The 27,291-nt window shown below is 36.2% G+C and overlaps 1 protein-coding gene and 1 long non-coding RNA gene across 21 annotated transcripts in view; one reads left to right on the forward strand and one right to left on the reverse strand.

The window, feature by feature from the left end:
• Positions 1–23,376, reverse strand: part of WDR20 (WD repeat domain 20) — a 94,209-nt gene extending 70,833 nt beyond the window's left edge. For 10 of the 16 annotated variants that reach the window (XM_072630179.1, XM_072630186.1, XM_072630185.1 and 7 more), the window contains exon 1: positions 22,909–23,234. In XM_072630179.1, coding sequence (XP_072486280.1) covers positions 22,909–23,157 — 249 coding nt within the window. In that variant the 5' untranslated portion in view covers positions 23,158–23,234. Of the gene's footprint in view, positions 1–22,908; positions 23,235–23,286 lie in introns of those variants that run through there. The other 6 variants (XM_072630189.1, XM_072630192.1, XM_072630188.1 and 3 more) reach the window with 5 other exon arrangements.
• A 9-nt stretch (positions 23,377–23,385) lies between these two features.
• The window catches only part of LOC140518235 (uncharacterized), a 64,162-nt gene continuing 60,256 nt past the window's right edge, over positions 23,386–27,291 (forward strand). For 3 of the 5 annotated variants that reach the window (XR_011971871.1, XR_011971872.1, XR_011971875.1), the window contains exon 1: positions 23,386–23,479. This is a non-coding gene — a long non-coding RNA (uncharacterized lncRNA). The remainder of the gene's footprint in view (positions 23,480–27,291) is intronic. The other 2 variants (XR_011971873.1, XR_011971874.1) reach the window with 1 other exon arrangement.

Consider the following 27,291-nt stretch of genomic DNA (forward strand, 5'->3'; position numbering starts at 1 on the left):
CATAAGAAATGAGGACTATGAAGAATTTGATGGATATGGGAAGATGTGAACTAATGTAGAAACAGGAACACAGACACAGTGACTACAGCAATAAAAGAAAAAACAATAAAACTAAACTAGATAAAGTATAGTTATAATGATTAAAGCCAGCCTGGAGAAGAGATGAGACAATATATCTCCCACCTCCCTTCCCTGGAGAAGTGTGGAGATATGGATGTGGAATGAAACGTGCTGACAAATGCAGTTGATATGCTAATTGATTTTGTGGAAATTATTTTTTTCCAATTCTGTTACAAGGGAAGGCTTACTGGGTAGCAAAGGAGAAGTGCATCGGCAAATGAATGTGATATAAAAGAAAAGACTTTAAATGTAAAAAGCTTAATGATTAAAAGAGACAGAAAATGTCAAAAAATAAAAGGAATATTAACTAGATACTCATTATATTAAAATAAATTTCTGTATGACATAAAAATAAAAATGCAGACTGCAGAGAATATTTATTATAACTATGACAGATAAAATGTTGACATCCAACATATATAAGAAGCCGTTAATAATATACAAAAATAGTTCCCAGCCCTTAACAGATAATCAAAGGATACGTGCAGACAATTTTCAAAGAATGTATACAAATTGTTGAAAATTACTTGAAAAATATTTAATCTCAATAATAATTAGTGGTAAGTTAAAACACCGATGATGTGCTACCTTATGCACAAATTGACAAAAACTATTCAAAGCAATGAAATTAAAAGTTAGAGCTATAAATAAGAAGGCTTATTCCTCAATGGTGAAATTGCAAACTAGTAAAAACCTTTTCAGAAACAATCTGGCTATAAAAGCTTAAAAAAAACCAAACAACTTTTAACCCAGTAATACCATTGTTGGTTATATCCCTGAAAGTATCACTTTAAAAAAGAAATAAGTAGATTGGCCTGCACCAATAAATCATTTTTTAAACAAAAAGAGGAAAGATTTTATCAGCTTTACTTGTAATTGCATAAAACTGGAAGTGACCTAAATGTCCAACATTAGGGGAATGGTTAAATTAACTTTACTACATTAATGCAATAAAAAGTCATAATGCAAATTAAGCTTGACAAGTAAGAAGAATATTTAAAAAGAAGAAAGATGTTTCTATAAAAGGAGGAAAAAATGCCAAGTAAAAGAAGCAGAATCAGAACACAGTAACATGAGAGAAAAGTAAAAAGAAATGGACAAAAAGTCCTGATGCAGTCTTAAAGGGACTGCCTGAAAATATTTAACATTTTGTGTTGAAATTCATTTACTTAAATGTAAATAGTTGTAGTGCAAGCTTAATTAGCCATTTGATGTTTAATATAAATTTATAATAATTTTAATTTTAAAAAATCTTTAACTATAAGGGAAGGACAACCACTTACTTCTCTATGAATTATAAGGAAAAGAACTTCCAACGTTTATTAAAATATCATTCTGATTAATACTAGTGGCTAGAAAAAGAGCAACTAAAAAGTAATGTGAGCTCTTGTAAGCGTGCCAGAGCTGACAGTCAAATGACTGCTGTTATTCCCAGTAGGTACTTTGGGAGGTTATAAACTATACTCATTCCAACAATACTGACCTACTCAATATATTTTTGAGACTGCCTTCAAAATCCATTCAAAGTCACGTAAGAAAACACATGATCTAATAACAGGAAGGGCACTGAAGAGTAAGAAGACTCTGGTTCATATCAGCTGAATGGCCATATCCATGTAATTTCTTCTCTCTAGGCCTTAGTTTCTTCATCTGTGAAATGGAGGTGGATCTAATGATCTTTAAGGTCCTTTCCAGAATTAGTATTGTATGAATCTATAAAATAAATTCTCTATTATCAAATAGGTTAATTCCAGTCATATCTTTTTTAAAAATTAAAAATGGTACTGCCACCTTGATCACCACAGTTAGTTTCAAATAATTTCAGGCTGTTTGCAAAAATCAAATCCATTCTCAAAGAACAAAAAATGAATAACCCTGAGGATATTAAAAAGACTATGATATATTGTGAAAAACAGAAAGAGCTCCAAAAAGGCTTTGAGTTTTGGAAACAATATTGGAATAACAAGTTTCCTAAAATATGTTTTATAAAGGAGATGCTCTTTTGTATATATGAGTTTGGACATGATTGTTTAAAAAAAAATCTGTCCCATTATTTCTGTCACTAATTATGTGACTGGGCAAATTAACTAATCCTTCTGTACCTCAGTCTCCACACCTGTAAAATAAGGGAGCTAAACAAGAAAAAAAAAATACTCATGAACCAATTAGCAACACATTTTTTTCTTTTCAAGAGGCTGCCATTGTGTTGGCTCAATTGCTGTCATTTTCATTTCCACACCTGGCTTAACTCCAAGAAGAGTAATATGTCCTATTTGGATATAGTATATTAGAGGTACAGTAACTCAAGCTTTATAAATCCTTATAAACAGAAAGACAATGAAAAGTTGTACTTAATTAGTACTATACAAAGCACCTGGAACTGAGTATGTTACTGCTGATCACACTATTTCTAAAAAAATTTAACTAAGCCAGTCAATCACAAGTCATGACTAAATAACTAAAAAGAAATTCTTAAATAAAAAGTTACATTCTGCTACTTAACACATATATCAGTAAATATGGCAGAGCACACTACCTTTTGTACAGGAATACTCGACTTTTCAAAATAAACTGAGAAAGGTTTGCAAATGAAGGGATCCATTCCCAGCATTATATCCTGGACTTAAGAGTGAACCTCTGGTCCTTTCCAGTTCTAAAGTTCTGTAGCTCTAATTATCCAATTAGTCCACTTACCTCAAAAAAACTAATCAATCTGATGAAATTATTAGTAAAATAACCGCTACACTGCTACTATATAGTTTATATTCAATATATGATAGTTTTCAAATGTAATACACTTAAGATTTTAATAGCTGTATCAAAAGGGATAGGTTTAAAACTACAATATAATTATATCCCAGATTCTCAAGAGGTGTAAGGTGCCCCAGAATTGAACCAATGAGAGCTAAGAAATCAATTCTATATCTCCAACAACTTAATTATTCAGTCTCACTACCTGTATAACCTTTTACAAGTTTCTTAAGCTCTACTGGGCCTGTCACCTCATAAGTAAAATCTATGGGTTATATCAAATGATCTCTAAGATCCCATTTAGTTCAAAATCTATGATCCTCTAGATACTTCCAGTGATGAGGTTAGCAAGGGGTAGCCCATTCCACTTTTTGTACAAGTCAACTTTTAAAAATGTAATAAGTGCCCAAATATGCAAAACACTGAGCTAATAAAGGTAAGGATAACAGTCTAAGTTTATTATTCCATGGATAAAGTGAATTACATAAACTCAAATATCTATGATAAAAGAGTAAGCATGATTAAGTGCAAAGGAGGGGTCTAAGTAAAATGATCTGAGAAATTTAAGGTAGGAATTCACTTTGAGCTGATGTGGAGATCTGGGAGAAAACTTTGAGAAGGTAGCACCTGAGCTCGGTCTTAAATAAAGGAAAGGAGCAGAGAAGTGGGAATGGAGAGGGACTGGGTATGGGAAGAGTTCATTCTTCTGAGTATATAAGCACAGAACCAAATACAGTTGGTTGATATAAGGAATTGCAACTACACTATGTATGTATGGCCTAAAATGCTAGGATATGGAACTACCAAATGGAATATCAAAACAAAAGCTATCAATAAAAATTATTTTTTAAAAATTTTGTCTTAAAACATTGCTGTATATAACTTTATATTTAAATTTAACCTATAATACACAATATACATTTTCTTCATCGTACTTAGAAAATATGATGTTTGAGTGTATATTGCAGCAGTAAAGCATAGTGGACAGAGAGCTGAGGCCTGTCACTTGACATATAGTAGCTACGTCATTTAAACCTACCAAGAGCTGAGCAACTATTCATAAGACTATAAATTATAGAGGAAGTGCTTACTTGTATTGGTAGAGAGAAATTTCTTCACTAACTCAATGAAATCATAGGTCTAGTTTCTATTCCTGTCTAATGAGTGTTACAAATAAGCATTACACATTTTTATATAAATCTATCAAGCCCCACACAAAATTTACCGAATTTCAAGTGAGGAATCCTAACTGTAAAATGTCACAATTCTTCTAAATTCTTTTAAATTGTATCTATTTAGTATGCCATCTAGATAAGTAAAATTTTATTCATGTTTTTGGGCAAAACTGTTTCATGACTGGCTTTTGGAAAAATAGCTAGTATTTAAAATAGATTTTACTCAACCTACAAATCTAATAAAATGAACATTTTTAAAAAATTTAATTTAATTTATAGTCTACTTTAGATTATATATGAGAATGCTGTTTACATATAATTCCCAAACCTCATTTTAGCAAACAATTCTTTAAAAAATCTCCATGTTTTAACAGCAAGTTTAGTTAATTTTGTGCTACCAACAAGTAGAAAACTTATGAGTTTTCTATCCACTCTGGTTTAAAAAAAAAAAAAAGCCTATATTTAAATAAGACTTTAGTGAATCCACAAATCTCTTTTTCCTCACAGTTGAAAAAACTAAGTGTGAATACTGAACATAAAAAGGAAACCTAAAATTAAAATTATGGTACATCTACACCTGAGAGTGGGGGATTAGGAACAGATGAGAGATGAAAGAATTATATACAGAGACAGACTAAGAAGAGAAAAAAAAGGATTTTTCATATTGGAAAGGCAAAGACTGAGAATGGACATAACCAAAATTCATAAAACTTTTCACAAACCTTAAATAAAACAAACCAAATCTCAAGATATTCTGACTGTGCTGCACCCTTTTCAACTTGCACAAAATAAATTTAAGAGAAGAATCATTTCATAGCTCACTGACAAAAGAGGTAGTGATGTTGCTGTTCAGTAGTTCAGTTATGTCTGATTCTTCGTGACCCTGTATGGGGTTTTGTTGGCAAAGATGCTGGAGTGGTTTGCCATTCCTTCTCCGGTAGATTAATCTTACTTAATTAAATTAATTTAATTAAAGCTTAATTAAGCAAAGCTTAAGTGTTAAGTAAGTAAGTTAAGTGACTTGTCTGGGGTCACAGGACTAGTGAATGTCTGAGACTGGATTTGAACTCTGGTCTGACTCCAGGCACAACAGTTTATCTACTGAGTTACCTAGTTAACTCCACAAAAGGTGGTAGGTCTAAGCAAAAAAACAGTTCTGAAAAGCATCAGGATAAATTAACGAATGAAAGCTGAATTATGATTACTAAAAGCAGGGAGACGCAACTTCTAAGATTGACATCAGGGAAGCAAAAAAAAAAAAAATTACTTGACGCTGCTGTTAAATATAGATCTAGATGGAAATGGATATGGCCTGGTGTGGCAATTCCTTTGTGGCCCTGTTGGTGACAATGATAGGGAGGAAAGGAATAACCAAGATGAAGTTAGTAAAATGAAGGAGAAATCAAGGGTAGAGATGATCCACCACATAGGTCAGGTATCCTGACCTGAAATAAGTGAATTAAATATTTTTTTTTGATGACAGTAATTTTCTTTTAAATGGCTTCCTTTGTAATCATATTTATTTTATTTTCTAAATTTAAAAGCACTATTCTGAGAAGGGGTCCAAAAGCTTAATCACACAGCCAAAGGAATTCATAAGACAAAAATGTTCTAGATATTTGCGTCCAGAATAAACAAAAATCTACAAATACTCCTTCAAAGTATGAAAAGAAAGACTTAGTTTGGAAAGAGTTGAGGCAACATTAAAATTTCAATTCCTCAATACTATACAGAACTTCTACATAAAAAATAAAACACAACACTCCTCTATTTCACAACTATGTACTCTTAAATATCTATAAGTATTACATTATAATATATCTATTATCTATCTTAATTATCTATTCTACTACATAGTCTACTACATAGACTCCATGAGGCATTTATCAAAGAACACAATTTCTTTCTTTGAACAATAAAACATACTTCCTTACCAACTCATGCCACATTTAAACATACATTCAATCCAATTCAACAAATATTTATCAAACACCTATGTGAAAAGGCACTATCCTGGGTGGTAGGAATACAAAGATGAAAACAAAACAGACCAAGGAGCATGTGCTGGAGAGTGTGCCTGCGCACACGCGTGCACACACACATTCTTACGCTATTTAACTTTGTTTTAATTTTTTTACTCTGAACTTGACAAACAAATAAAATGAGTGTTTTCCATATGTAGAAGATGAAGAGAACTTGGAGAATCTCTTGCACGTACAGTTTTTCCTTTTAAAACACAGAACAGATTCCAATATATAAATTTCAAACCTGTCCTACGTTATGATTCTTTCTGGTCTTCCTTCTGTTCTCTTTTGTACATTAAAAAAAAAAAAAAGATGCTTCAGATACCCTAATTTTTCTTTACTTTTTTGGGGGCTACATTATCTCTATCCCCCACTTTCCTCTTCAAATTGAGGAATAAAAAAGCCAACAAAAATCCAAAGGTCTTGTAATAAACATGAATAGTAAAGCAAAACAAATTTGCACAATAGCCATGTCCAAAAATGTGTATCTTATTTTACATCTTTGGCCCATTACTCCTCTGTCAGTAGTGCTCAGCATGCTTCATCATCAGTCCTCTGGTGAGCTATTGCACTGATGAGAGACAGACTGGAAGGTAGATAACAGAGGCAGTGGTCAGAAGCAAAAAAGATTCTGACAGAGGGAAAAGAGGGAAAAAAGTTAAGAAAGAGAATAGGATGAGTAAAATATACAATTAGCTATCATTACTGTGAATATGACTAGGATGAACTTACCTACTGAAGAGGATAGCAGAGTGGATTAGAAACCAGAATCTAACATGTTGTTTATAAGAAACACACTTAAAACAGAAAGATATACACACAATTAAAATAAGAGACTGGAGCAAAATCTATTTTGTTTTAACCTAAGTAAAAGCAAAAATAAGCCTAAAAAGAGATATAAACAAGGAAAATTACCTTTTAGTAAAAGGTACCATAGATAATTAATTACTATCAATACTGAACATACATTTATATGTACATGTAATGTGTATGTGTGTCTATATATACATATACACATACACACACACCCCAAAAGGCATGGCAATCCAAATTTTTTAAAGGAAATGTTAAATAAGTTACAGGAGGAAACAAACAGCAAAAGTGTAATAATGAGGGGCCTCAAATTTACCCCTCTCAGATTATACAGATCTAACCATAAGAAAAAAGTTAGGGAGATAAACAGAATTTTAGAAAAATTAAATGATAGATCTTTGGGAAATACTGATTAGGAGCCAAAATATAGTTGGTTTTCATCTATGCACAGCACCTTCACAAAAACTGACTGTGTAATATTACATAAAATCTTTACAAATAAATGTATAAAGGCAGGTAGATTGCTCAGTGATAGACTGCTGGGCCTGGAGTCAGGAAGACATAAGTTCAAATCTGACCTCAGACGCTTACCACCTGTGTGACCCTGGGCAAGTGATTTTATCTCTCTTTGCCTTAATCCACTGGAGAAGGAAATGATAAACCATTCCAGTATCTTTGCCAAGAAAACCCCACGAACAGCTTTGGTGTACTATGATCCCTAGGGTCACGAAGAGTCGAACGTGACTGAACAACAGCAATATTAAATGCATCTTTTATTGACTATAATGCAATATAAAATTACATTCAATAAAAAGCCTTTGAAGCATAAGTTGGAAATTAATTGAAAACTAAGCAACAATCCTAAAGAGTCAAAGAATAAATTGTAGCAATAATAATTTTATTGAAGAGAACAATGAGACAACATACCAAAATTTGTGGTATGCAGTCAAAGCAATACTTAGCAGAGAAAAACTTCGATTTCTAAATGTTTATATCAATAAAGAGCAGATCAACAGATTGGGCATGCAACTAGAAAACCAACAAATTAAAAACTCCCAATTAAAGGCCAAAATAGAAATCCTGAAAAATCAAAGGAGAGACTAACAAATTAAAAGTAAACAAACATTACACTAACAAATAAAAGTAGGAGCAAGATTTTTGAAAAAAAAAATCAATAAGTTACTGGCTAATTTGATTTTTAAAAAGAAAACTAAATTACTAATACCATAAACAAAAAATTCACAACCAATAAAGAATAAAAGTGGGAGTTATTTTGCCCAACTATCTGTCAATAAAACTGACAATCTAAATAAAACGGATAGTTACAAAACTATAAATTGTCCAAATTAAGAGAACAGGAAATAGAATATTTAAATAACAATGTTTTAAGAAAAGACATTAAACAAGTGATAGATGAACTCCTTAAGGGAAAAAAAAACCAATCCAGAATGAGATGAATTTACAAGCAAAAGCAAACAGTTAAACCCATGAATTCCAATACTACATAAATTTTTTCAAAAACCAGATAAAAAAGTCGTACCAAATTCCTTCTATAACAAAACATGGGCTTGATATCTAAAACCAGGGAGAGTCAAAACAGAAAGAAAACAATAGATAAATCTCCCTAATGAATATTAATTTTAATAAATATTTAACAATTTGAAATTTTTTAAATAAAATACTAGCAAGGGGATTATAGCAATATGTCATAAAGATCAAACACTATGATCCAACTGAAGTTATTCCAAGAATGCAGGGCTGGTTTGATATTAGGCAAACTGTAAGCATAACTGACCATATTACCAACAAAAATCATGATTATTTCAAAAGATACATAAATATCATGCCCTTTCCTATTTCCAGAAAGCATAGGAATGAAGTTTTCCTGGAAATGACAAGCAGCATCTATCTAAAACCAAGAGCAAGAATTATCTTGTAATGGCAATAAGCTAGAAGTCTTTCTAGTAGGATCAGGTGTGAAGCAAGGATGCCCATTATCATTACTATTATTCAGTGCTATACTAGAAATGCTGGTTATAGCAATAAGAAAAAGAAATCAAAGAATCAGAATAGGCAATGAGGAAACAAAACTATCACTCTTTACAGATTATATGGTAGTACACTTAGAGAATCAACTAAAAAACTAGCTGAAACAATTAATAACTTCAGCAAAGTTGCAGGATATAAAATAAAGCCATGTAAATCATCAGCATTTCTATATATTAACAATGAAGTCCGGTAGGAAGAGATGGAAAGAAAAAACTAAAGTAACTACAGACAGTACAAAATACTTGGGAATCTGTGTACCAAGACACACACAGGAATTACATGAACACAATTACAAAAATCTTCATACAAGTAAAGACATCTAAATCAAAGGAAAAATATTAATTGCTCATGAATAGGATGATATAACAAAAATGATAATACTACCTAAATTAATTTGCTTAGTGTTATGTTTACTAAAGAACTACTTTGTAGAGTTGGAAAAAAATAAGAAAATTTAGAGATGGAAGGAGAATATCAAAGGAATCAAAGGGGAAAAAAAAGGGCCCAGATAAGCTCAAAATAGGTACATGATATAGATATAAATGGTGATGTTATAAAACAATGTAACATGGAAGAAATTACCTGTCAGATCTGTAGATTAGAGGAAGAGTTTATGATGAAGCAAGAGACAGGGAGATTCATGGAAGGTAAAAATGGGTAATTTTGATGACACAAAATTAAAAAGTTTTACGCAAACAATCAACATAGCTAGTATCAGAAAAGGAAAAATGAGAAAAAAATCTTTGCAGCAAGTTTCTCTTAAGATCTCATTTCTAAAACACAGAGAGAAATGAATCAAATTTACCAGAATAATAGCTATTCTCCAACTGATAACTGGTCAAAGGATATGAACAGGCAGTTTTCAGAGGAAAAAAAATCCAAGCTATCACCAGCCCTATGAAAACACAATCTAAATCACTAATAATTAGAAAAATGTAAATTAAAACAACTCTGAGGTACTACCTCACACCCATCAGATTGGCTAAGTTGACTAACAAAGAAAAGGACAAATGTTGGTGGAGCTGTGGGAAAACAGTCTACACTAATGCACTACTGGTAAAGCTGTGAACTAGTCCAATTTTTTTGCAAAGCAATTTGGAACTATCCCGAAAAAGCTATTGAAGTATGAATACCCTTTACCGCTATTAGGTCTGATATTATTGCAAAGAATTCAAAGAAGGAAAAGATCCATATGTACAAAAATATTTACAGCAGTTCTTTTCAGAGTGGCAAAGAATTGGAAACTGAGAAGGCAAATGTCTGAACAAAGCTAGGAACTTGTTTTACATGATAATACATATTTGTAATGAATTTTGTTTTTCTACCCTTCTCCAAAAGTGGTAATGGAGAGGGAGGGAATATGAAACTAAAAATAAAAAATTTTAAAATCCACATCATTTTACTGTCTGAAAATCATAACCAAAAAATGTATATATCATATTTTAAGAAATCTTAAAAACTGCTCTTAGAACCAGAGGGAAAGTAGAAATTCAAACAATCTACCAGTCACCTTCTGAAAGAACACCAACATTATAACTGAAATTCAGTACTTCCATATTAGAAGAAAAAAAATAAAGCAGCCAGAAAGAAAAAATTCAAGTGCTGAGGAGCCACAATCAAAATCATACATAACCTAGCAGCCCTCAATATAAAGGAGCTTAGAATTAGATATTCTAGAAAGTAAAAAATAATAAGAAAAATCATTACTAACAATCAAGAATAATTTGCCCAGAAAAATTGTATATAATTCTAACAGAAAAAAAATGGACTTTTTAAATGAAAGATTTCCAAACATTCCTTATGAAAAGACCAGAACTAAACAGAAACTTGGAAATACAAAGAATGTTAACGTGAACAAGCTAAAAATTAAAAAGTTTACAATCTAATCTAAAATTGGGCGAAGATATATGTATCCCTTCAAAATTCTATCATCATGAGGGGTTACAAAAGGAGTCTAATTAGACAGAGGGCCTCGGAGTAGTTTTGTCATGTTTCGATGATCTTAAAAAAGAAGAATGGAAAGGGAAGGGAAGAGCAGTGCATGGTTGTCAAGGAGAGAGGCAGAGGAAGGATGGGGAAAAATTATCTCATATAATACGGGCACAAGAGTAGAAACCTAGAACAAACGAATGAAAGGGTAGGGGGAGCAGACAACACTTGTACCTCACACTCTTATCTAAACTGGTCAAACAAGAGAAGAATACATAGACACACAATTGGGTATAAAAATACATTTCGCTGAACAGGAAAACAGAAAGGAAAAACAGAAGGGAAAGGGAGGAATAAGAGAAAGAATAGATTAAAGGAAGGAAAACAAACATAAGAAAAACTCGTATAGGGGGGTGGAAAACAGAAAAGTATCAGAGAATATGATGGATGGAAATACACATTCAAAATTTATAACTGTAGATGTGAATGAGATAAACTCATAACACAGAAGAGGAAAGTAGGCTACAATGCTATGTTATTAGAAAAACATTGCAAACAGAAGGATGCACATAGAGTTAAAATAATTTACTATGCTTCAGCTAAAGTAAAAATGAAAGACCAAAACAAAGACCGCTGGCTACCACCTACATAATGAAGAAGGGAAATGAACATCAATCATACAAAGAAGACTGAGAAAAAGACAGAAAGGTTTGAAGTGAATGTCTAGGAAGAAGAGGTGAGCAAAAAGCTGCAGAAACATTAAGGATTTTGAAGGCTGAGGAAAAGCCACTGGATTTAACAGTTAAAGAATTCACCAGTAACCTTCATTAAAAAGAATTTCAGCTTAGTTTTTGAGCAGGAAGCTAGACTGAAAGGGTTTGAGATGTGACTGAGTAGCACAGCAAATGCAGCTATTAGGATAGTTTGGCATGAAGAGTAAATAATAATAGCTTGAAAGTATGGCAGGGATACTGAAGACTTTTAAAGAAAGAGGTAACTAAGTAACCCCAAGTACATCTGTAGGTATGGAGGAAGAATTCATAGATGGTGCAAGATCAAACAAGTTTCTGGAGGAAAGGGCAAAGGATAGGATCAAGGACAGGTGATGGAGGGTGGACTTGGCAAGATTCTCAGGGAAAAGAATAAAGAAGAAAGGATGAAATAAGTGAGAAGAGGTAGTTCAAAACAGATGATATCTATTTTCTTGGTAATTTCAGTTCCTTAAGAGGAAATCAATGACACAACGGAAAGACTGCTGGATTTAGTATCAGAACCAGGTTCAAATCCTAACTATGCCATTTACTACCTGTATGATGGGGACAAGTCACTTAACATCTTTGGGTCTCAGTTTCCTCATCTGTAAAATGCAGAGGCTGTCCTGACCTTCATTGGTAGAGAGAATTTCTTCATACAGAAGTTCCCTATACCAGTGAAATCTGATCCAGGTCCTATCCATAATATTGCATAAAATAGCCTAAGGAAAATGAATGAGTGTTTTTGTAAGAGTCTAGGCAACAGATGTTTATTTTTTAGTGATTCCTGCTTTGGGTGGGAAGTTTAACTGCATAGTTTTTCAATTTTAAGAGTCTACTACTTGTTAGGTGTTTGAGGCATCTAAATAGAATAGTGGAAAGAGTACAGCACTTAAAGTAAGGAAAACTTAAGTTTGAATTCCACCTTAGACACACACTAGTTATCTGAGCAAGACACTTAACCTTTCTCAGCCTCAGTTTGCTAATCCATAAAATGGGGATCATAACATACTTCACAGGGCTGTTCTAAGAATCAAATGTGAGAATGTGTAAAGTGCTTTGTAAACCTTAAAGTACTCCAAAAGTTCTAACTTATTATATTAATCCACCATAAAAATAAGTTTGATACACATGTCTAATGTGTATCATAAATGTTCTTATTGCTCTTTTTATAAGATGAGCCCATTGTCGATCCCTTCAGTTATGATGAGTATATGCGTTATGTGAAAAAGTGTGATTTTAGCTACTCACAATGCAAGTAACTTCATATTTAGCTCCCAAGGGCAAATCTGAGGTCAGAAGGATAGTGAATAGACAGCAGCTATAATACTCCTTACAGCTGATATTGCCCCCAGAATAGAACTTACTGCCTTGTTTAGTTAGTAAGCTTCCTTTCACTGAAAGTGTTTCAGCAAAAGTGTTCAAGCAGGGAAGACATGGTCACCTTACCTGTTAAGGATGTTGAGGAATTCCTTCTTTGGGTGAAACTAGGTAACCTCTAAGGTGCCTCTAGGATTCGATCATTCTAAGACAGTGAAGGATTCTGTTGATAACTGTAAGTACTAGGATTGCCTTTCCTCTCTCCCACTCACTTTTTACATAATATGTATGACTTATTCCTTAATAAATTGTGAGTTCTTTATATTGGTTTGCAAAATAATGAGGGAATATTTCTATCCTGTTTTCAGTTTTTGTTTTTTCACTTTACTAAATGTTCCATAACTTTTGATTCCAAGACTTTTTGTTTCAATATTAGCAAGTGTGTGATGCAGGATCACTGGATCATTTAAAACAGGCTTAGAAATAAAATTTTTAAAGCTCTCTTGGGTTCTCTGACGTGTGTGTGTGTGTGTGTGTGTGTGTGATTTCTTAGGATTCTCAGTAGTTAGGAAGCAAACAAGAGCAAATGATGAAACTCTGTTAAATGTATCACCTAGTATTGTTGAACTTAGGGATATGAAGACTATTAATTCCACCTTAAATTTTATTATTGTGAAATTTATTTAGGAAATTGGTGTTAATTCTTGTGTTTTGGTCAAAGCCTTAGGCAAGGGTCAGAACTTATTAGTAAATTTTTGGGAGGTTGGTGATAGGTTCCCACTTTATCATTTTCATGGAAATGTAAAATTCATATTGCTTGGAATGGAAAATAAGAGATGAGATGAGGGTTATTGGGCTATTTTCTGTAGTTTATATTTCAATAAATTTAATGACGGGTACTTGGTATTTCTTAGAAAATACTTTTTCCAAGCCAACATAATAAAAATGACAATTCTACCTAAATTAATTTACTTATTTAGTGGCATACCAATTAAACTATCAGATAATTATTTTCTAGAGCTGGAAAAAATAATATCAAAATTCATCTGGAAGAACAAAAGGTCCAGAATACCAAGGGGACTAATGAAAAGAAATGCTAGGGAAAATGCTAAGAAATGCCTAGCACTACCAGATCTCAAATTGTATTATAAAGCAGCAATTATCAAAACCACTTGGTACTGGCTAAGAAACAGAAGGGTAGACAAGTGGAATAGGATAGGTACTCAAGACACAGTAGGCAATGAATATAGCAATCTACTGTTTGATAAACCCAAGGATCCCAGCTTCTGGAATAAGAACTCATTGTTCAACAAAAATTGCTGGAAAAACTGGGTAACAGTGCAGCAGAAACTAGGCACAGACCAATGCCTGACACCGTACACAAGAATAAAGTCCAAATGGGTACATGATGTAGGTATAAAGATCGATATTATGGACAAATTGGTGGAGCAAGGAATAGTGTATTTATCAGATTTATGGAGAAGGGAAGAATTTTTGAATAAAGAAGACATAGATATGGATATGGATAGATATGATAAATAGATATGGATAATTGTGATTACATTAAACTGAAAAGTTTTTGCACAACCAAACCCAATGCAACCAAGATTCATAGGGATGAAGAAAACTGGGAAAGAATTTTTGCAGCTAGTGTCTGTGATAAAGGCCTCATTTCTAGAATATATAGAGAACTGAGTCAAATGCACAAAAATACAAGTCATTCCCCAATTGATAAATGGTCAAAAGATATGAACAGGCAGTTTTCAGAGGAAGAAATTAAAGATATCTAGAGTCATATGAAAAAATGCTCTAAATCACTATTGATTAGAGAGATGCAAATCAAAACCACTCCGAGGTACCACATCATACCTATCAGATTGGCAGACATGACAGATCAGGAAGATGATAAATGTTGGGGAGGATGTGGGAGAGGTAGAACACTAATTCACTGTTGGTGGAGCTGTGAACTGATCCAACCATTCTGGAGAGTAATTTGGAACTATGTTCAAAGGGCTACAAAAATATGCATACCCTTTAACCTAGCAATATCGCTTCTAGGACTGTATCCCCAAGAGAACATAAAAATAGGAAAGGGTCCCACATGTACAAAAATATAGCAGCCCTCTTTGTGGTCGCCCAAAACTGGAAACCAAGGGGATGCCCACCAATTGGGGAATGGCTGAATAAATTATGGTATATGAATGTAATGGAATAGTACTGTCCTACAAGAAATGATGAATAGGAAGACTTCAGAGAGGCCTAGAAAGACTTCTACGATCCGATGCTGAGCGAAAGGAGCAGAACCAGGAGAACTTTGTGCACAGCAACAACCACAGTATGTGAGAGCTTTTCCTGGTAGACTTGGAACTTAATTGCATTGCAAGGACTTAAAAAAATTCCCAATGGTCTTTTAAGGCAAAATGCCTTTCATATCCAGAGAAAGAACTATGGAATTCAACTGCAGAATGTAGCAGATCATTTTTTTTGTGTGTGCATGTTTTGGTTTGTTATATGATTTCTCCCATTCATTTTAATTCTTCTATACAGAATGACTATTGTGAAAATGTATTTAATAGGAATGTATGAGCTGAACCTACATAAAATTGTATGCCATCTTGGGGAAGGAGGAGGGAGGGAAGGGGGGGGGGAATCTAAGTTATATGGCAGTGATTGTAAAACACTGAAAATAAATAAAATTAATTTTTTCTTAAAAAAAGAAAATACTTTCTCTTATTTTGTGCATTATTTGTTAGTATTCAGGGTATTGTCACATCTGATCATAATTTCCTGTCCCATCTCTCCTTTCTCACTCCTAAACCTCTTCATCGTCACTAACCTCCAATTTTTCTCTTGCTCCTACTCTTCATCCCTTTTCTGCCTCCCTTTCCTTTGTTCAGTCATGACCTTGTAGTTGACCAACCAGTTTTAACTATGCACTGTCATCTACCTATGATTGCCTTTTCAGGCAAAAGTCAACAAACATTTATTAAGCCCTTATCATATACCAAACAGTGTGCTGGAGAGAGATGGGGGAGACAACATATGAACATCTATGTTCATGTAAGGTAACATACTGAACAAATTTAAAGGTGATCTCAGAAGAAAGGGACTAGTGTTTCACAGAGGACCAGGAAAGGACTTTGGCAAGAGCTGGATTTTTAGCTGAAATTTGAAGGAAGCCAAGAATTAGATGTGAGAAGGAAAAACATTCCAGGCATGGGGGACAGTCATTGAAAATACATAAAATCAGGAGATAAACACAAATAGGCTAGTGTTTACTGGATTGTTGAATATAGGCAAGGGGTTAAAGTATAAGAAGAGTGGAAAGGTTGGAAGGAGTTAGGTTATAAAGGGATATAAAAGTCCTTCCTTCTATTTTTCTACCATCTCTTTTCTGACAATTCTCAACCCTGGATCATCCCCACTACCTACCCTTCAAATTCCTATTCCTAAACAGAACAGAGGAAGTTCCATTATTGGCACTGTGCTGATTTATATAATAAGTGCTAGTTTTACCATCATATATTAAATGCACAAAATGGTCATTCAACATTTGATTGTTTTGTTCCAAGTATGCCACTGTTTGATTTACAAAAGATCACAAAGTTTATTAATACTTTTTTCTAAAGCTTAAATTTTTTACAAAAATCTGCGTATATTTAAGAACGCTATTTTATTTCCAAATCTCACGAATCTAATGCTTAGAGATAAAAATTAAGTTAGAGAAACTTTCCCAAATCTAATACTTGCAGAGGTGTGCTGTTCGCTATTCATTTGAACACTAAATCAGTAAGCAGTATAGTATGATAGGAAATAGTGTATACAATTAGTCTGGACCCACAACTTGATTTACTTTTCATTAAATTTCATTATTTCACTTTCTCTCATTCTACAACTTACAAGTTTAAACTCAATCTGCTATCTATCAATACTACAAAATGTAAGCCAATGAGACAAGTTATTATATATAACAGTTAAATTGTTTCAGACACTAATCCAGTATCATGTTCAGTCTTTGTAGATACTTTTTTTTGAAGTATTGTAACACAAATAAACATCAAAAAGCAGAAATGGTGAATATAATTTTTAAAAAATTTAAAACATGGCTAATAAAGTATCTTTAATTAAAGTGGCTAATGTAATACTTATTCTGAAATAAGAAGCTACTTTAGAGAACAATTCAACACACTGAGAAAAGATGCAAGACCCTATCATTTACTGTAGTCTCTAGTTCCAGGGATCTATTTCCCATAAATGTGCTTTGCTTTTGGCCTAAACAAAACAATTAGGGGAATTCCCAACTGTGTTTTCAGTTATACCTATCATCAAATTTGCTTCTATCTCATTACTTTTGAGTTTGAAATAACTCATTTAATTGTCAGTTTTTAATGTAAATTATGTAATGTAAAAATGTAAATACAGAGAAAAAAATAAAAATTCATATAAAAGTCACATGTATCTAAAATTAGTGACTGATTTTACCAATCAACAAGCATTTATTAAGTGTGTACTATGTGACAGGTACTGTAGCACAGAAGTGACAGATTCCCTGATAAAAAGGAAGATGTAAAAAGATATAAAGAATAAATATAAAATAAAGAGAAGACAGTTGTGGGAATGCAGACACAAGCAGTTGGGGATGGATGAGTGAAGAAAAGCTTTATATAGAAAGTGATGCTTGTCCTGAAGGAAATGAGGGATTCCAAAAGGTCAATGTGAAGGAGTAAATTCTAGGCATGGAGGACAGTCAGTGCAATATCAAGAAGATGGAAGTCAGTACAGCTGGACTGGAGAGTGTGGAAAGGGCAGTAAAACATAAAAAGATTAGAAAAGTAGGAAGGAGTCATGTTATACAGAGCTTTAACAACCACACATTGAAGTTTATAGATCTAAGAGGTGAGAGTTCCTGGAATTTATTTAAACAGGGAAGAGCAACATGGTCAGACCTACTCATTAGGAAAATCAAACTGGAGGTTATGTGTGAAGGATAAATTGGAAGAAGGAGAAGCTTCAGACAGGGAAACCAAATAAAATGCTATTAAAGCAATGAAAGCTAGAGAGGATGAAGTCCTGAATTATGGTAATGGTTGTGTGAGTGGAGAACAGGGAAAAACATGAGATGTTGTAGTGATAGAAATGACAAGATCTGGCAAGTGGTTGGATATCAAAGTCAAAATGGGTATCACAAATGAGTGGAGTCAATACTCTTAACAGTAATAGGAAGGTTCAGAAGAAGGAGAGATTTGGGGGCAAAAATGGTGAATCCTGTTTTGAACACATTCAGTTTGAGATACCTACAAGATAAACAGTTGGAGATGCACGAATGAAGCTCAGGAGATAAACTACAGCTGGATATACAGCTCTGGGAGTCATCTGCATTGAGATAATAACTGAATCCATGGGTGCAAATAAAGTTGTTAAAAGATTGTATGGAGAAAAGAGATCTCAGGAAAAAACCTTCAGAAAACATCCAGAGCTAGCATGCATAAAATGGATAATGAACCAGGGAAGAAGGGTGAGAGAAGGAAGGGCTAGAACTAGGAAAGAGTAGTGTTATGAAAATTTAGAATATCTTCAGCACCTAGCACAGTATCTAGAATCTGTATCTAGAAGGTGGTTCACAAAGACATGCTGATCAATTGAAAGGGGAGAGTATTCAGAAGGAGATGGAAGTCAACATTATCAAATGCTGTGGAAAGGTCAAGAAGGATGAGGAGAAGAAGTCATTAAATACAGTTATTAAGGGATCTTTGGTAACTTTATAGAACCAACTTTAGTTAGGTAATGAAATCAGAAACCAAATGGAAAAGGGTTTTAGGAGAGAAGAGTAAATGGAAGTACCGAAATGGTTTTTTCAAAGAATGTGGCTGAGAAAGAGAAGAATGATGATGTAGGACAATAGCTAGTAGGAATGGCTGGATTTAGTGGAAGTTTTCTAAGGATGGGGAAAACCTGGGTATGTTTGTGGGTAGCAAGGAACCATTAAGTAGGAAGAGATTGAAGAACTCCTATTCTAAACCTGTAAAACAAGAGCCTGACCAACCCCTTCTCATCATGAAAATGATACCCTGAGTTTAATTGTTTTAATATTTCATTCAATTACTAACACAAGGTTTAATGTGGTTTAAACATAAGGTTTTATTTGGTCAGTTAAACATAAAAATGGACCAATGTAATTCCTTACAATACATCATATCCCAGTTTCTTATCTACAAGAGTGGCAATATATCACCATCAAGATCTTCGTAAACTGTCATTTATATATTAGTCAACGTTTTAAGTGTTCTAAAATACTATATGTTCTACAAATTTGTCCCAACTTGTTGAATCAATCTATCAAAATGGAAAATTCTAGATCTGAATAAATGCTGCTCAATTTAGATTCCTTATACAAGGGATGATTGTCCAAATAATTCACAGTATCAAAATTAGATTTTAAAAGCATTATTATCACCTAACAGTAAAAAAATGAAATTTCAATTTTCTAGTTTTTAAAGATATTCTTCAAGGTATTTCAAATTTTTAAAAAACTGACAAAAGTAATTACTAAATGAGAAGCAGATTAGCAGAGAGAGAAGAAAAAGTATTGTAACTGTTTTCCATTTATTGTCTCTGAATTGTAATGACAGGTTTAGAGTCAGGAGACTGGGATTCAAATATTGCCTCAGATATTTACCAGCTATCTACTGCCAGGGGCAAATCACTATAGCTCAGAACTTGCATCCCCATCTGTAAAATAGAGATATTTATACTTCATAACTCACAGGGCTGTTCTAAGGAAAGCACCTTGCAAACTTTGCCAAAAAAAAAAAAAGACTACTTAAATGTGAATAATAATTAGAAACATGAAATAAGCTGCAAATTCAGATGATAAAAACAGAAATCTAAGTATTTTATGATGGATAAAAGAGAGATGACATGTCCCACATTATAGGTATCCAAAGAAAGCTAAATATTAAAAGGAAATATTGCAAATTAGCATCAAGGTATAAATAGGATTATGTAGACAAGGGAGGGATTTGGGGAAGGGAATAAGCATTTACATAGAGCTGACTGTGTCAGGCATGGAGCTAAGTTCTTTCTTTATTTTTAAAAAATCTCATTAGATTCTCACAACTCTGAAAGGTAGGTGGTATCATCAACCCCATTTTTACAGTTCAGGAAACTGAGGCAAATCTAGCTGAAGTTAAGTGACTTCTCCAAGATCACACAGCTAGTAAGAGTCTGAGGCCTTATTTGAACTCAGATCTTCCTGACTCTATTTACTGTGCCACCACCTGTTTCTGTTTTCTGTAAATGCAACTCCTATTTTTTTCATTATAATTTATTTATTTTTAGTTTTCAACATTCATTTCCACAAGATTTTGAGTTCCAAACTTTCTCCCCATCTCTCCCCTCCCCCACCCACCATGCATTCTGATTACCCCTTCCTCCAATCTGCCCTCCCTTTTATCACACCCCTCCTTTCCCTTTTCCCCATCTTCTCTCTTTTCTTATAGGGCAAGATAGATATCTATACCCCATTACCTGTATTTCTTATTTCTCAGTTGCTGCAAAAACAATTCTCAACATTCATTCTTAAAACTTTCAGTTCCAACTTCCCTCCCTTCCTCCCTCCCCACCTATCCCCACTGAAAAGGCAAGCAATTCAATATGTTATACATGTGCAGTTATGCAAAAGACTTCCATAAAAGTTATGTTAGGCAAAACTAATTATATTTCCCTCCAACCTCTCCTGCCCCCCATTTATTCTATTCTCCTCTTCTGACCCTATCCCTCCTCAAAAGTATTTACTTCTAATTCCTCTCTCCTCCCATTTACCCTCCCTTCTACCCTACTTTCCTGTAGTGTAAGATAGTTTCATAGCAAATTGAGTATGTGTGTTATTCTCTCCTTAAGCCAAATGTGATGGGAATAAGGTTCACTTTTTCCCTCTCACCTCCCCTCTTTCCTTCCACTGATAAAGCTCTACATGTATATAATCCCTCCAACTACCCTACGCAACTCCTATTTTTTAAAGTCATTTAGAAGAACTTTTCAGAGCAGTTTTGCAAATCTCTCTTTACTTTAGTATTACCATTTTGTAAGAAAGGTTATTATCTACCTTAATAAAAACTTCCTTTGCAAAGATAATTCTTGAGCATGGGCTCTGTTTTATGATGTAAACCAAGACTGCCCAGATCAAGTTTCCTATGAGAAAGCTTCAACAAGAAAACTTGCAGAGTAAAAAAGGTAACAGAGTAACAAGATGGTTCAACTGGTTATCAGTTTAGGTGAAAGTTAAGGTTGGTTTGGAGGTTGTTTTTTTGGTGTTCGGTGTCTAAAAAATACATTTTAGCAATGAAAACTTTGAAACTAACTGCACCAGAAAACTGACCCTTAAAGTTCTAGGATCAAAATCAAGATGGCAGTTTCCTGTTTGACCATTATTCTTTATATTTGTAACTGTTTTCCATTTATTGTCTCTGAAGACTTCACAATAGTGTACACTTATTAATTCATTATTTACAACATATTCACAGCAATCAATCTTTTTTTAAAGTAGAGGAGTTCTAGGTGAACCAACTTGGCAAAGGTCACCCAACAAGTCAGTGACAAAGCTAGGAACGGGACCAAGGTTATGTTTTCTTACTTTCCAACTTTAAAAGGAAAAGAAAAATTAAGTGGCTTCTTTTCAATATTTTCCATCACATTCTGACCATAATCGGAAACACTAGCAAAAACATTTCAGATAACTGCTTTAGAAACACACTCAGCATACCCACCACATGACCCTGCAATACTGAAATGAAAATACTGTACTTGTACATAATGTATTTATTTGCAGAAAGTCTGTATTCTTTCTTATTCATTATGTGCGTATTTTAAGGTACTAATAAAAATTAGCATTTCTGCAAATCATATTTGTCTGTTCATAATCTTGCACAGATTACAGAGTCCATTATTTTCTCTCTGCTAATAGTAAATTCAAAGTTCTATTTCAAAAGCTTAACAAGTATATGATAACACAGATGAAGGCTCTAACAAATTTTTTTTTAAAGGGAGAACATGCTTGAAGACGATTGCACGGTCGAAAGAATTACTGTTGCTTGTCATGAAAAGGAGACCACATGAAGCCGCTTTTTAGACCTTCCTGATTTAGGTGTCTTCTCTGACAAGATTAGTTCGAATGCTCTCATGCTGAACCCATATCACCCGTTAAAATAATGGAAAAGTAAGATGCCTCAGTCCCTCACTTTAAAACTTAGCCTATCCACATACTAGAAACAGACAAGAGACAATCTTTCATGATCTTTCCTAGGAAAAGATTCACTCCCAAGCGTTCTATGGCTGGAGACAGCGACAGCTGCCCTGCCCTGAGCGCTCGGAGACACAAAGTGTGAACAGCCGGGCCACCGACGGACTCCTAGGAAGTGCGGCAGCAGGTGGATCGGCCCCCCGCGATCCCCCACCCGCGCCCAGGCGGCTCCTTTCGGACTACGGGCACAAGCCTGCAGCTCCCCAGCGCCGGTCCCACCTCATTACCACCCCTCGTCCCCGTCCTCTCACGGGGGAGCCCCCCAGCTCGCAGTCGGGCTGGGGCAGTCGCCACCCCCGCCCCCTCGCCCCTCAGGCCCGGCTCCATGCTTGTCACCCAACCTGACAGACTCAAGGCGGAGGAGGGTGGGGTGACGAGAGGCAGACACCTGGGGTGGGGGGTGGGGGGGTGGCCTCCCTGGACTGGTCCCCGAGTCAGCCCCCCAGACCCTCCCCCCACGCTACACGCCCCCCTCTATCTCCTCCCTCCCCCCAGTGCAAGCGCTGAGGTGAGAACTCTCAAGTGGAGTTACCGGCCCACTCTGAAGTGAAGCGGCCGCCGCCTCCTCCCCGGGTCGGGTCACGTCACCGGGTCCCGTCCCCTTCCCTGCCGCCCGTGCCGATGTCGCTGCCCCTTTCCCCACCCCCGGTGGGCCCTGGCGCCGCCCGGGTCGGTACCTTGCGGACCCCCTTGTAGATATAGAAGTAGAGCTCCCGGCCCACATTGAAGCAGAGGCGGTCGCCGTTGCCAGACTGGTCGTTAAGGTTGACGAAGGAGACGCGCACGGGGTTGGACCCCTGCGAGTTGAAGGGCACCCGGTTGGGCCGACTGTATTCCGAATGCGGTAGCAGCTTGTAAAGACCTTCTCGGGTGGTGAACTGGGTCTTAATCTCGTTCATCTCCTTCCCTCCTCCCTCCGTCGCCATCTTGGAAAGCAGCGTTCATCCTGCCCCAAGTGCCCGGATCACACCCACTGCGCAGGCGCCGTCCCTAGCTTTCCCAGAGGCCACCCCCCCCTTCTTCCCCCTCCTCTTTCACCCCGCCTTCCTTCTCACCCTTCCACTCCGGTCTCTCCCAACCGAGTGCGGCGGCGACGGGAAGGAGGGAGGGCTTGTTTATAGCGTGTTTGCGCAGGCGCGACCACCTCCCGGGCCCAGCTAGATATCCACTTGCAGTCCGAGGCTCATTCGCGGACTCCGGTCCCCGCGTCTGGGTCCCCGAGAGCCGTTGCGACCGCCGCCGGCTTAGGTGAGGGGCCCAGGGGGGCCGAGTCCTCGGTCGTAGGCCGTCCCAGGGTGTGGGAACCGCCGCTGTCGCCCCAGCGCGAGCCAGGCCGGTGGGGGGTGGGGGAGAAGGGAGGCGGGGTCCCGTGCCGGCGAGGACGGAAGCCGTGAGGGGCCAGGAGAGAGGAAGGCCGCCGGAGCCCTCGGCTGTCCAGGAGGGGAGCGGGAGCCCTTGTGGGCTCCTTGGCGGCCCCCGTCTGGAGAGGCCAGCGCCCTGGATTTGGAGTCGAGAGCCCCGGGATGCAGCTCCCGGACTAGGTAGCACCTGGGTGACCTTGACGACCCGGTCCTGGTCAGTCTGGGTCAGGTGAGACGCTCTCTACGGGGAGACACCTCAGAGACGTCTTGGGCCAAGCCCTTAAAACCCTTCCCCCCTTTGGACCGGCATTGCTCTGATTTTATGGCTGTAAAGAATTCCTGGTGAGGACACTCCCTTACCTGTGTGCGTGTCTGCACCGGTTCTGTCACGTACTAAATAGTCACCTGTGGGTGGCACTGTCAGTGTACAGGGCCTGGCCAGGCTCACACCATGGTAGGGGTCAGAGAGGGACGGAAGCCCAGATCTTGTTTACCTTCTTTATTTCTTGCTTTTCTGTACGCTTGGCATACAGAAGGCGCCTAATAAATGCTTGTTGCTTGCTGATTGCCATTGAACCTCTAAATGTCATTAGCAGAAGTGTTTGATCATTACAGCTGGCATTTATGGCGATCTTTAAGGTTTGCCAAGTGATTTACATATACTACCTCACTGTGTCCTCACAACCCTGGGAGGTGGATGCCATCCTTATCCCGGTTTTACAGATGGGGAAACTGAAACAGACAGAGACTGTGACCTGCTTAAGGTCACACAGCTTTCAAGTGTTTGCACTGAGGTTTTCCTGACTCCAGATCCAGGGCTCTAACCATAGCACCATCTACTTTTCTCAAGCCTTCCTCTAGAACAGGGGGTTTTTGTGGGAAGTCCCCTTGGGCAGCCTGATGACACCCATGGACCCCTCAGAATTTTTTTTAGTACATATAATAAAATACATAAGATAATAAAGGAAATCAGTTGTATTGAAATATACTTATCAAAACAATTTTTTTAAAGAAAAAATGGGTTTGGGTTCCACGGTAAGAATCTCTGGAAAAGAGGAAAATGACTGTCTTGTCATCTCTTGGTCAAATACTTGGAATATGGTGTTTGTGAACCATCATAAGTGTTTGGAAACTATATTTGAGGAAAAGACATTGAAAAGGTGACTCTTATCTTGAAATGGCCAAGTAAAATGGGAAGGGAACCACAAAAATTGTGTCAAGAATTGTGTGGACCAATTAAGAATGTGTAGACTGGAGGCAATTTATTGGCCGTGATAGGTGTCTGTCTTCAGTTACTTAAAGGGAACGAGCTGGCATTTGGAAAATTACTCAGTGCTTTCTTTAAATCACCCCAAACTACTCTCCAAAACAAAAGCCAGTCTTTTTAACATAAATATTATTTTGGCTGTGAGGCATGAAATATCATTCTGAAAAATTAAAGTTGAAGGTCACCTAAAGGTTGACACTCTTGGTAGTCCTAAGTAGGGTAACATATTACTACTGAGAACTGGCATAAATTTTATCAGAGAAATGTATAGCCGTAAAAGGATGCGGATAGGTCACCTAGCAAGAGCAAAGAATCTAAGGGGAAACATACTCAGCTTGCCTCCCAATTTCATTGGTTGAACTGCCTTTGAAGGATTTGGTTGAGAATCATTCAGTTGACAGTTTTGCCTTCTACCTGAAAATTGATTTAACTTATTAACACATTAGAGTAAGATAAAAAAAAAATTAACTGGATGCTCAATTCCTGAAGGCTTTATTTTTATCCTGGGTTAATAAGTATTCATTTGCATTAAATAAACCTCTAAATAAACCTTTGGGTTGTCTAATAGTTCTTCAGCATTAGTAAGGAGAGATACTTTTATTTGTAGAGGAATGTATGTAACTATAACCACTAATGTCAATAAAATGTAAAAAGTGATTTCTATTATAGAGACACCAAAGGGTGAATAGAAAGCAGGCCTTGGAGTCCTAAAGATCTGGGTTCAGCTTTGATATAGGTTGACTTTGTGACCCTAGACAAGTTACTACATGTTTCCATGATATCTCCCCCATTGGATTGTGAGCTCCTTAAGAGCAGGGACTGTCTTTTGCCTTTATTCAAATTTCTAGCACTTCCCACAGTACTTGGCATGTAGTAGGTTTTAAATAAATGCTTGGTAACTTAGACTCAACTTTTCAGTACCCCAGGTAACTAAGCCTATAAGCTGCCAAGCATCTCTAATCAATCAGTAAGCATTTATTAAATGCCTACTCTGCCGGGACTGAGGTAGATACTGGGGATACAAAGACATAAAACAGTCCTTATTCTTTAGGAGCTTACATTCTCAAAAGGGAGATGAGGTATACATATAACACGTAGAAAATAAATACCAGGCAATTGTGAAGAAAAACCACCAGTGACCATGGGAACTAGGAAAGGCCTCTTATGGTGGTATTTGAGCTGATCTATTCGAAGAGGAAGAGGTAAACAGGGAGTGCATTTCAGGAATGCAAGTGTGGAACAGCCTATGCAAAAGTACAGTCAGAAGATGGAATGCTATATTTGGGCAAAAGAGCTCAAAGCAAAGCCAATTTGGCTGGATTATAGAGCATACAGAGCTCCCCTTCATATACATATTAATGTATAATAAGGCTGGAAAGGTAGATTGGAGGCAGGTCGTGAAGTGTTTTAAACACCAGACAGAGCAATTTATTTTTTATCCTAGGGACAGTAGGAAGCCACTGGAGTTTATCAAGCAAGAAAGTACCATAGTCATGCTTTACTTCAGTAATGTCACATTAGTACTTGTGTGAAGGAGCAAGGGGACCAATTTAAAATGGAGTAGTCTTAAGTGAGAGGTGATGAGGCTCTGAACTAGGCTGGTTGAAGAGTGGAAAGATGGAGATGAATGGAAGATGTAGAGATAGGGTTGACAAGACTTGGCCACTCATTGGATATGTGGGGCAAGGAAAAGTGAGGAGGGAGAGATGACTCAGAGGTTGCAAATACTTGTGACTGAAAGTATGGTGGTACATTCAGCAGAAATAGAGAAGTCTGAAAGAGTGGGTTTGGTGCAGGGAGGAGATAATGACATCTATTTTGAATATATTGAATTTGAGAAGCCATTTGAAAAAATATGCAAAAAACCTATTGATGGTGCAAGTCTGTATCTAGAAATCATCTGTGTGCCATAACAGTTGAACCAATGGGAGATGATAAGTTCTCGGAGATTATACATTGAGAAATGAACTAGTCTTGGAATATATCCAGAGTTAAGGGCAGAGGGAATGATGATCCAGCAAAGAATGAAAAGTAATAGTCAGATAAGAGGAAAACCAAGAGAGTAGTGTCACAAAAAAAGAAAAAGTATGTATGAGTAGGAAATACTCAGCATTGTCACTTGTAACAGACAGATCCAGAAGGGTGACAGTTAAGAAAAGGCCATCTGATTTGTCAATTAAGAAACCACTGGTAACTTTAGATGGAGCAGTTTCAGTTGAATAGGTTTTTTTTCCCCAAGAGAGAATGCTATGTACTTATTTTATTTATAAGTAAGATTGATTATAAGTAGTCATTTTAGCATTTGCAGATACAGTCCTTTAGTCATTTAAATTTTTGAAAATTTTGTAGTGTTACTAACATTTTATTTTAGCTAGTTTTCTTAGATTTTGTTACTGAGCAATTATGAAAGATTCAAATAGTGCAGGATGGAA

The sequence above is a fragment of the Notamacropus eugenii genome, chromosome 1, assembly GCF_028372415.1.
Source record: "Notamacropus eugenii isolate mMacEug1 chromosome 1, mMacEug1.pri_v2, whole genome shotgun sequence".
In the NCBI taxonomy this organism is placed as follows: domain Eukaryota; kingdom Metazoa; phylum Chordata; class Mammalia; order Diprotodontia; family Macropodidae; genus Notamacropus; species Notamacropus eugenii.